The sequence below is a fragment of the Aulonocara stuartgranti genome, assembly GCF_965226115.1.
Source record: "Aulonocara stuartgranti genome assembly, chromosome: 18".
NCBI classification, from domain to species: Eukaryota; Metazoa; Chordata; class Actinopteri; order Cichliformes; family Cichlidae; genus Aulonocara; species Aulonocara stuartgranti.
In genome coordinates this window covers 24,082,060-24,094,282 of record NC_138954.1, presented here as the reverse complement: position 1 = coordinate 24,094,282, position 12,223 = coordinate 24,082,060, and the positions used below count along the sequence as shown (strand labels likewise).

Below are 12,223 nucleotides of genomic sequence, written 5' to 3'. Positions count from 1 at the left end.
AGAAGAGATTTGCATCATGGATGTGCAGCCGATGAATCTGCAGCAACTGTGTAACACTATCATGTCAATATGGAGCAAAATCCTCTGAGAAACGTTTCCAGCTCCTTGTTGAACCCAAACCACAAAGAATTAAGGCAATAATAGCATAGAATAAAGGCGTAACTTATAAGGTTTATGGTGAGTCAATCAACAAGCCCAGTAAATGTTCTTATTTTTTTTATGAAGAAAAACAATATGAAGCATTAATAATGTCATAATTAAGGTTTTAATAATAGCATATGGCGTTGTATTTAAATATGTGTGCATCGTTTTTCACGAGCAGTATAAAAGAAAGCATTCAGCCGGATAGCGATACAATAATTAGAGCTATTTGAATCTATTATTCATTTACACCTTCTGCTTTTGTTGTCACACAAAGGCACAGCTGTTTGCCTACCACAGTTTTCACTGTCATGTCAGCACATGGACCTGACAAATTGTCCCTCAGCTCAGAAAGAGATCTTGTGTCTGCCTTTCAGCAGGCTGTGCAACGTGAGCAGCAGCGAAAGGTAAGCACGGCTGAGCGCTGACAAAGTAAGTTGAATTTAGAGATAAAAATGGAGTACTGTTGATTATTTTTCTGTTCTTGACTTTGTATGCCAGTATAGGCTACTACTTGGTAAAAAATAAACCAAACCTCAGGTTTTATAAATTGCATTAACTTCCTGCTTTGTAAATTGGTGTACCCTCCAGGCAGGTAAAAATGAAACAATCAAAAGAAAGATAAACGGGCATTCATGACACCCTTGTGTTCTACAGGGTGGACCATTTATATGGATACACCGTAATAACATGGGAATGGTTGGTGATATTAAAGTCCTGTTTGTGGCACATTAGTATATGTGAGGGGGCAAACTCCTCAAGATGGGTGGTGACCATGGTGGCCATTTAGAAGTCGGCCATCTTGGATACAACTTTTGTTTTTCCAACAGGAAGAGGGCCATGTGACACATCAAACGTATTGGTAATGTCACAAGAAAAACAATGGTGTGCTTGGTTTCAACGTAACTTTATTCTTTCATGAGTTATTTGTTGAAACTGATGTTTCTTCATCAGTGACAGTTTTCTTGTGTCCAAATTTTGGCAAATCCAACACTGAACCAGTTTCACGAAACTTAGCAAGCAGTTTGCTAACTGTAGCATGGGAGATGGGTGGTTTCGTAGGGTGTCTTGCATTGAAATCTGCTGCAATGACCCGGTTACTGCGATTTCGATTCGCTCCTCACGTGTTAACCTCTTCGACATGTCAATGGCTGTGAACAAAGAGAAACTTGTAAATAACTCATGAAAGAATAAAGTTACATTGAAACCAAGCACACCATTGTTTTTCTTGTGACATTACCAATAAGTTTGATGTGTCACATGGCCCTCTTCCTATTGAAAAAACAAAAGTTGTATCCAAGATGGCCGACTTCTAAATAGCCACCATGGTCACCACCCATCTTGAGGAGTTTCCCCCTCACATATACTAATGTGCCACAAACAGGACTTTAATATCACCAACCATTCCCATGTTATACGGTGTATCCATATAAATGGCCCACCCTGTAGTATAGCAATACACTGGCATAGACACTAGATGGAAGCAGTACACAGGTTAGCGTCATGAAGGATGGCTCTGCTGCAAAGTTAATATGTGAACCTGTAACCCTTTTATCGCATTGAAAGAAAGACACTACAGGTCTATGACACACTGAGATAAACAAAAGCACTTCCTTACTTATTAAGCAAAAGTAAGGAAGGGGCTGTCATTGTCACGGACTGAGAGGCAGAGTTTCTTATCAGACCAATTTTGTTATCAGCGTGTTGCACCGGGTTGTAGCACTAGACCTCTGTCATAACTTTTTATGATTTAAATGGGGAACTCCAGGAGTGACATGACCTTTGAAAAGTACCCATATGAATTTAAGATATTATCGGTGACATCTGAAAGAGGGTATTTTTCCCAGCGTTCACCAATTTTTCTTAATTATTTTCTGCTTTGCTCAAACTAAACAGATATGATAACTTCAAGAGCTTTGTGTGATGAGTGATGTCCTCTCTAAGGTGTGTAATGTATACAGCGCCTACTGTTACCCTTAGCAGACTGGATGATCAATAACCTTCTCTATATTCCCTGCTGTAGAATAGAGTTCTCAGGATGTGAGGGATAATTGATTAGATCAACAGCACCCTCTTGTAAACAGGTTTGAGTGGGCCTGCTTTTTGTTTCTTGTTTGTACGGCTTCCCTTTGTTACATATTGCAGATGCACTAGCCGACAACATTAAATGTTTCTGCTATGCAGCACTTTCTGTTGAGTTATTTTGCCTCTCAACAAGACAGTCAACAAACTGCTTCACGTTTTCACTACACATTGATATATTGTTATTTTATTATCATCAAGTCTACGTTTCACTTTGATTCATTAGCCAATCAAATGCAGGATAAATGTTTTTTTCATTAATCTCAGCTACAAAATCTTTAGCTTTTCCATGTTGAGCATTTTTGCAAATTGATGTTAGCTTTTACCTTGGGCCATATGTGATTTGCTGCCATTCACTTTTAGGACAATTCAGACTGCAACTTGCAACGTTTTAATTTTAGTTTCAGTGCAATTCATTAACCCAAATAGATTTTGGAAACTAACAGTTATTATAAGACTGTTTGATGGAAAAAAGGAGATGTCATCACAGGATCTTGAGGTAAGTGTTGTTCTTAAAGTACAAAGTGTCGAAGTCTGCCTGTGAATAACTGCACAAATTTGACTTCCAGGGTGTTCGTAAAGAACATTAGAGCAAAACTACTGTACATGTGTTTAAATTGATATGCACTTGACAGAGAAATCAATCTCTGGGATGTAGAGTAGTGAAACTGCTACGGTTTTGCTTCAAACATTTGGTAACGATTGATTCAGCAGTGAGTTCAGTGATATCAGTCATGATGAAATTCCATCTGTCCAGCAATTCAAGCTGAACCTGACCATGAGCTTTTCAACTGGATAACAAAAGCCAGTAAATAAAAAAAAATATTCATCTGTTGATACAAACTCTTCTTTCTATGCCTTAGTGCTTTGTATCTAACATCACAGAGAAACTCGGGGTTTAGTATCTTGCCCAAGGATAGTTTTGGATGCAGACTGAAGAAACAAGGGATCAAACCATCAACCTGCCAATTAGTAGAAGACTACAGATTTATGACAGGCCTATGACATTAAACAAAAATACAGAACTTACAATCTGACAGCCTTAGTACTTTCATTAAATTAAGAGACACACACAGACACGTCTGTACATAATTTACTATATAAAGTTTAATGTAAGGTATTATTGTGCTCTTTGTGTTGGGGCAGTAAATTAAAGGAAAGTTGTAGGTGGAACATTTTATTATATTGACGTTACCATTTGAACTTCATGTTTCTTCAAAAAACATAAAGGTCTAGCTGTTAAAACAAAGATTATATGAAAGCAAACTGTTGTCTTTAACAACAAAACAATCTTCGCCTTTCTTCCAATAACATTTCTGCTGAAAGAAGTCAAGGTGAAGGTCAGGGTTGCTCTGAAGGATGTAAAAAAAAAAGAAAAAGAAAAAGCCTCATAATCCCCTCTAGTCTCTGCAGTGTTGATGGACAAAAAAAGGGGTTTTGCTTCATGATGTCTTTTCCATCCTGGGCAGCCGTGTGACGGCAGCTACAGCCCAACAGACAGGAAATGCAATTAGAAGTCACAGTAAAAAAGGGGACATTAGCATGCACAGACAAAAGAGTCACAGTCCTGAAGCCCCAGGTGAGGAAGGAGGTCGTAATCATAACCACCCTTACAATTTCCTGCCTTTTAGGAAGTAGAGGGAGGTGGTCCTTCAGACTGTGCCACAAATGCCTCATATTTTTGTAAGTAATGACCAGAGTTCTTAGGGTCAAGATCCTCAGTCAACAGCCAGCACTGAGTGTGTGAATGTTATCTAGTCTTAACCTGACCATGTGCTGGATTAGCTTTTACCCAGACGTACATCTGGCCTTAATAATGACCTGCTTAAACACCCAGTGTATCGTATTTGATACATGTCTTTTGTGACTTTTTGAGACAAGCAATTAAAAAATTGCCAGATGTAGCATTCATGTAGCATTAAATTTAATTCTTTTTTTAAACAAATGGTCAGATGGTTCACTAAAACTTTCCTGGCAACTATGTCATGTTTCAGGCTTTAAAAGATTTTTAAAAACCTAAACAACTGAAAAGAACAAACAAAAAAAACAGGACATGTATGGATAGGCTGCTTACACTTTATTTCAAACTGTGTCCAGTTTTGGCAAAGTGACAGAAAACTTGAAAAAAAAGTGACATGCATTGCTCGAATGTAAGTATATCTCGTATGTCCTATTGGTCTGTTCACTTTATGACATGTTAACATATTTATAATACTTTGTTTTGAGCTCTGTTAAAAGGAATGATATAAATACAATAACCTTCAGGGAGTTGTTCAAGCATAAATTAAATTTAAAGAATGTAAGGTGGGAAAGTTCAAACTATGCCTGTAGCCTCGTAGTCTGTTCAGAGTCTGCCCCACATCTTGCCCTATGACAAGCCTGAACTGGATGAGAAATTATAGAAAGTGCATAACAATTGTTGTTATTGACCACTGTGTCAGTCAGACAATGCTCAGTGGTGAACTGTGCACATAGAATACACAAATGATGTACGGGGCAGGAAAATGAGATGACATGACAGGAAACAGACTTGCTCAGACCAGCATCATCAAGATAATTTTCCAGTAAGTAGTTTTAACACATCCTGTGTCCCATCGCATCCAATAAAGAGACTCCCAGTAGCATCCAACCATCTGACCTTTAATACCCTGATTGGCGCTCCTGCATTTCACATCCTAAATGTGGAAAACACTACTGTTAAACAAAGGATATCCTATCCCTCTCGCCCAAGCCTAAGTGCTGTATTTAATTGGCACCAATACAAATACCCTTTTGATTCTTGAATTAACAGCATGTCCCCATCCTTTCACAGTTCTTTGAACAGGATGTTTGTCTGTTCTCAAGATGTTTTTTCCCCACTGGACCATGTTGGCTCCACACTGTTGGGGTCCAAATAAAATGAACCTTTGTATGAAACGAATCCAAGACCAGTAGCTTTGTTTATCTTTTTGTCTGTATTAAAGCTGTTGTATTAATATTCAGGCTGTGATCGGAGAAAGAAGATAAAATCTGATTGCTATGTCTAAGTTTGTTTAAGGTGTGGTCAGACCACTCATCATGTAGCGATTGCTCCGTCTTTTCCCACCTGTTTTTTTTCTTTTTCAATGAGAGGTATTTTAAGATCTTATTTAGATTATGGATATCCGTGTTCTCTGCCGTAAGGAGGTTACGCACTGTTTTTAAGTGCTTGTCAAAAGATTCCTACCATTTTTCTCTGCCTCCATACTAACAAGTTGGCAGGTAAACATAAACATGTTGGAAGGATTAAACCGTGTTGCCAATAAGCTGTCACAGGAGGGGCTTGGGAGTCAGCTGCAGACAATTAGTTACACAATAGGTGACGCACACAGAAACAAACAGTTCTTTCCGGATCTGAATGGGATAATATTTTAAATAGCTTTGTTTATAAAGAACAAGACAAGGAGACAGAGAAATGGAGACTAGAGGCACAGTTTACATGCTTAGGCTTAAACAAAACCTTTATTTTTATCTTTGTATTTACAGTGTAAAAATACTATATACTAAATACTAGATGCCATTATTCATACACGCATGACAAAGCTTCACATTTTAAATGTAAAAGTGCAAGTTATTGGAATGTATTTCATACATGCATACTGAAACATTACCTGTCGTAAGCAGAGCGTATTATACAGTACTTTTATGTATAGACAATGTGAGAACTCAATATGAGAAGCCATGTGTAACAGATAACAACAGATTATAAAAATGATATGGTTAACCCAGCATTCTGGAGACTTCTTGTTTCTCTCTGTTGAAAGAAAGAAAGAAAGAAAGAAAGAAAGAAAGAAAGACAAAAATTTGGTAATTGTATATAAAGTGGAAGTGCATCAAACCTGCAACATTTTGTTAAAGGATAACTTTGGTGATAATCTGTGTAATACACAAGGGTCTTCTAGAAAATTTTGATATAAACTATTTAGAAATAACCTATAAAGCTATTTTAAAACATTTATGTATTTACCCCACCGCTTACCAAAATCCAAATTTTTTTGGTAAGGTGTTCCATCGAACATTGTGTTACCTAAAAAAAACTGGTTTGTCTAAAAAGGCCAATTAATCACATTAGCAGAGGCTGAAATCTGTCATGCTGATTAAAGAGGCAGCACATTTGCTTAAAAAAAATGCTCTACCTTGGCTATTTTAGCAGACTTAAACCCACACAGGTTGTTGCCTCATTCACGCACGTAAGCAATTGCATTGCTTCTTCAATTTTATTTGGTGCACAAATAACCCACTAGTGTTTCTAGTTTGAGTGACTTGCAGGTCTTCAGCTGGCAACTTAATTTAGTAAGAGCTAGACAGGTTTGTGAACAGAGTATTATACCCTGTTGTATGTCTTTATGATTCTATAATCAAACCCAAAAGGCTGACATTCAACTAGTCAAAGTCATTGCTTCTTTAATCAGCACACTTTTCAGCATTAAGTAAAACATAAGTGATGGCTGATGTTGATTTTAACTATTTTTTTTAAATAATCCTGCATTAATAATGGTCATTTACATCATTTAGTGTCATATTTTATTGCCCTGCGCCTTTCTTTAAGAACCTGCACTTTTCTTTTTTTTGAACATTAGTATAATAACAATACCAGTACATGCCTATTCTACAGTATTATTTGGCCTGCTGACCGTGAAAGGAAAATGATGCAATGCTTTTATAATGTTTATAAATGCATAAAAAGGGTCATTTTAACCTATTTCTACGTGGTTGCTAGGTAACACGATGATGCAATAATATATCATGTGCCATTCAGCTTTTGTGGATGCAGACGCAGATAGATAGGTGGAGAAATGCTTAAATGAGGTCATTTTAGCCTGTTGCTAGGCGTTCACTTAGCAACATCGGTAAGAACCTTCAGGGGCTCAAGATGAACCCGTGCGCCATCTTGGTTGCTCACCTCCTGGTCATGTAGGAGGACTCAGCAATCAGCAACTTACAACACTTGCAATAACTCATAATCCTCAGAGAATAAATACAATACTTACTGTGGGCCAGGCGGGTTGATCAGGCGTTGTAGATTTTGTATGTGCTGAGCGATGTTGCCTATTTGTTAAAAGATAAGAAAATAGTGATTTATCATGACCTCGCCATGAGTTATTAATCATATAAATTTAGATGTTTGACAGTGAGAATAATAAATAAGAGTAAAACAAATGTATTTATTTATGCTCAAGGGGTGTACCTGTCATTCCATTGGGTTTTCCTGCACCAAATGGCGATCCAGCTCCAGTACTGGTACCACTTGATGTTCCTTTCCCTGGTATACTTGGTGTTTTACTTTGACCTGAGTTACTGCTCCCAAACCAAGGAAGCCCAAAGGTAGTTTTACTTGTTGATGATGATGATGAGGAGGAGGAGGAGGAGGAGGAAGAGGAGGATGATGAACCTAATCCTAAGCCAGAGCTTCTTGTATTTGAAGTTTGCTTATTCAAGGAAAACGAATTTGAGCTGAGGTTAGGAGTAGACACTGATGACCCAGAGGAAGACCCGATGGAAGAAGAGCCTCTCCCACTCAATAATGGGTTATTTGAGCCTATTCCACCTGAGCTAAGATTTGGATTGTTAAGTCCTGACCCAGGAGAGCTGACTCTTGACCCAGTGGACAAGGGTGTATTTGAGGAGCTTGCTCCAGTTGCACCCAGTAGAGTTGATGCAGGTTTATTGAATGATCCAAGTGAGCTATAACCTTGGCCTAACAGTCCAGTTGACCCTGTCTTACCCTGCTGACCGAAACTGGTAGAGCTTGGAGAATTAGAGCCGACACCCAAGCGATTCTGTACTGGTGTGCCTGGCTGATGGGCCAGGGCTCCAGCAAACCCTGTCTGAAAAATAAAAAATGGTCCGTTTAAACATGAGAGAAAATAGAGCCTTCAATTTTCATTCATGTATAACACAACAAAACACGTGAATCAAGAGAAAATATCAAAACAATGAAATCAAGTTCTGCTTTAAGAAAAAACTCAATTTTTCCTCAGTAATCACAAAACTGCACTAAGCTTCACATCTAGGTTCAAATTTTCTCCTCAGACCATAGCAGACACTTAACACGAAAGGCAGAAACATTTGCCTGCTTTCACCTCTTTGCCCTCTAGTTTTTTACTGGCGGACAATACCCTGCTCCCCCCTCATCTTCTGCACTTGCTGGAGTTGAGGCTGGATCATTTCCAACAACCAGTCATGCTGCTTTGATCTCATCCACCTTATATAACACCTCATTATCTCAAAGAGGTGAGGCATGGGCTTTTTTCTATGTTAGCATTCCTGCACTTGCTCTGTACCGCAGAGGCTGTCATTAACAGCAGTGCTAACGTTTTTGCACAAAATCAGCTAGTTGCTGTATCAATAAATGCAGATCATTGCACTTATCAATAGTTTTATAGGAAAATCTACAACAAAATATACAGACAAAGACAAATTGCATGGGATCACTTTTCATAATAGCATGAATCTCTGTCTGCAGTTGTCATTGAGTACCCCTGAGAAAAGCTTTGGAAGGATGAAGGACTCAGTTGAAAATTAAATTAGGTTTTTGATGACTAAGTGGGTTTTTTTTTTCCTGAAATATCCAAGTTTTTACATAACTTGGATATTTAAGAACACAAAAAAGCTCAAAAAGCGGGGCTTGTGTAGCATATCGATCAGTCTTGAGTGTTTTTTCTTACCTTGGACTTGTTGAGAATTTCGATTTGCTGCATAAGGCTCTCAATCGCTTTAGTTTTATAATTGACGGTGCTTTCTAAGACCTCTTTCTCTCCGCTTAGCCTCTTCTTTTCCCTCAGGAGTCTCTCCTGGTCCTGATCATGCTTCTGCTGAAGTTTGTCTAGGTTCTGTTTGTATTGCTCAACCATGCCTGCGCGCTCCTTGCTGCACGAGCGGTAGTCTTCAGAGAATCGCCAGTTTTCAGCCTTCAAGCGGATGTTCTCATGCTGGATGCCTGCCACATGATTTCCCACGGTGTTCATGTAACGCTGGAGCTTGTCTTCCACCTCTCTGGACAGGTTGGTGCAGTTGGAGCGGATCTGTTCCAGGTGTTCCCTCTGTTTCGGACAGGTGATCTGGAAGGCAATGTGTGCAGGGAAGAGCGAATCGATCTTGTGCAGAAAAGCCCTGGAAACATTGTAGACCGAACCCAAGGACTGGGAAAACTCATCTTTGGATGTTTTCTCGTAGATCTGCAGCTGCTTTTCTTTTGTGGCGATATCCCTCCTCAGCTTGATGGTCTCCAAGTTGAGGTTGTCCCTTTCTTTGGCAATCTCCTCCATTTCCATCTTCATGGCTTGCACTGACTGGGTGAAGTTGGAACTCACAAGCTGAAACCTAGCTTTCAGTTCTTCGACCATCACCCCACAGTTACAAGTATTAAAATCTGTAGCTTTAAAAAAATAGAAAAGAAAAACAACATACAAAGTAAGTCACAGCTGCATGAAATGCATTAATGTATTTATTTTGGGGCTTGCACTGAAGACATATCATATTTACCTCTTGACATGGGGCATGGGGAGGATCGTAAGAGTCTGCATGAGAGCAGCTCAGTATTGAGCTGTAGCTGTTGACATTAATACAAACAAAACAAAACAGAGTGTTAGGGATTTGTTCTAAAACAGAGTGAAAAAACACATTTTTAAAACTTCAGGTTTGCCAGTCGCAAGAAATATTTGAGCTAAAGTTCTATGGATCTATGATCATTTTGATTCATCTCCAGTTTTGGTGGTGTGAAGTTCAGCGGTCTCTGCCAACTTTTATACAGCAGGAATGGACACATTCCCTTTGTGGACAAATTTATGCGTAACTTCTTGGAGCTTTTTTTTACCAGGACCATCTTCACCCTAACCACTGGGGTTCATATAATTTATCTACAAACATTTACCTAACCCTCAGCATGGCCCATAAACTCAAATACAGGTACAACTATCATAGACTTTCACCTTTTAACGTGTATAACCACCTTGGGTAAATACCTCACTGCCATTACTAATTTGATATCTTTCGATTTCTTGCATCCTAATGCCAGCAAAATTGAGGTTCTGGTGTTTGGACCTGACAGCTTCTCTGAGGAGGTCAGTCATTCTGTCGTGCCGCCCCCTGTCCAGATTATCGTAAATCACTGAATGTACACCTCTGTGTCCTCCTTAGCCTGTCTCCAACTGGTGCAAACAAAAAACTCGCCAGCACTCAAATATTACATTTAATCTTGCTGCCATTCACTGAGAAATTCAGAATTAATTTTCAAATTTCATTAATATCAATGTAGAGCTCTGATTTGACCATCAGAAGATAGGTACAGCTTGGCCATAAAGAGATGGAAATGGTCAGCAATACTTAGGTAAGCTGTTGCATTTAAACAATGCTCAGTTGGTACAAAGCCATTCGAAGTTGTGGCTCCTAGACTCTGGAACAGCCATCCTCAGCCTGGCTGAATATGTGGTTTGCTTTGAATGAATGATGAAAGCTCATTTTTATAGCTTTTTTTATTCTTGTTTTTCTGATGTGTGTGCGTAAGCATGCATGCAGGAGTGAATGTAAGACCGTATATTTGACAGTTTGTATGTTTGAACCTGTGGATTTATTGTTAATGTGCAGTTCATCAAGCTGTGAAGCACAAATGAAATATTATTAAGTATATTATTATTTTGCATCAACTTGGCTAAAGTATTGCAGGTGTATTGATCATCTTTTCCTGTCATCTGTAATTTTACTTATTAAAAAGATGAAAGCTTCATAAATTAAATTAGATAACACATAAGAAGGTAGACATAGAAGAAAGATATCGGTATTGTAAAAAGCTCAGTTCCTCACCTGCTTCTGATCGCATTCGTGGAAATACAGAATTGACATATTGGTGTACTGACGCAGTATTGTCAGGTCAGAGTCGAGCCGAGCCTTCGCAGTCAGGGTGACATTGAGGAAATTGGTCAAGTTTGTCCTCTGCTTCTTGAGAGCCACATTCTCCAAGGATAGCTGACTGAAGCGCTCCTCAAGGTCCTGCGTGCGTTCTTGGCATGTAGAGTCCTGCGTCTTACCATAGACAAGAAAGAGCACGAGGCTAACTATGATAAGAGACTGAATGAGCGAGGAGAAGAAGAAGACGATGCGCATGTAGTAGCCGCAACTCTTGCTGCTGGAGCGGTACTGCATCTTTTTTTTAGCCTGTGGGCTGTGCTTGGAGACCTGGGAATAGCCGCTGCTGTACATGGGTGCTCTAAAACAGAGTAAAAAAAATCAAAACAAAAACCAAAAACAAAACAAAACGAAGGGCTTAAAGCAAGTCCAAGATCTGAGAGTTACCAGGAGACAGATGATAATGCTGAATTATTTCAGACTGTCCGGCTGATTTCACACCCCATTTCTTGTAAAGTCTTCCAGTGAAGCCCAATATGCTGCAGATCCTGACCAGATTCCTCTTTGCAGTTGTGCTACAAGAGAATAGAAACGATTGTGTGCTGGTTGTAAACTTGGGCAAGGGTTTATAAACACCTTTGGCCACACATTTCCTATAATGGGAATGGTCCTGTTCCCAGTCTCCTCCCTCCGTTGGCCGCCCACACCTATGCAGAGTTTATCAAACACACGATGACCTCTCTGCATGCTTTATGAGCCAGATGTTTTCTTGGGAAAAACTAAATAAATTCTCTTACTGTAATTTGCGAACTGCACCTCATTGCAATTGGTTGAGTCAGAATTTAAGGCCTGCTGAAAAACCCCAAATACCAATGGGCTCCGAGGACCTCACTGGACTGAATGTGTGGAGCTTCCCTGTAAATCTGCCAAATCCATCTTTCATGGGATCATAAACAGTGATTTCCATCACGCAGCTGACAAGGAGGACAATGGCTCCTGATGCTCCTCTAAGAGTCTTATTCTGTGGCTCTTTGATGCTTCGAGTCTCAGTCCAACACAATGACGTCAGCACACTTCCCTCTGTCATAACACAAACATGCACTAAGGCACACACACACATGCGCGATTTAAAATGAAA

The 12,223-nt window shown here is 39.3% G+C and overlaps 1 protein-coding gene across 1 annotated transcript; it reads right to left on the bottom strand.

The window, feature by feature from the left end:
- Positions 1-5,684: 5,684 nt before the first annotated feature.
- plvapa (plasmalemma vesicle associated protein a) lies at positions 5,685-11,747 on the bottom strand. The gene is made up of 7 exons (XM_082514871.1): positions 11,533-11,747; positions 11,044-11,446; positions 9,727-9,793; positions 8,910-9,619; positions 7,430-8,069; positions 7,233-7,290; positions 5,685-5,995 (listed from the first exon to the last, which is right to left on the bottom strand). The coding sequence occupies exons 2-7, from the start codon at positions 11,437-11,439 to the stop codon at positions 5,962-5,964; spliced, it is 1,905 nt and encodes a 634-aa protein (XP_082370997.1). The 5' UTR covers positions 11,440-11,446; positions 11,533-11,747; the 3' UTR covers positions 5,685-5,961.
- Positions 11,748-12,223: the final 476 nt, after the last annotated feature.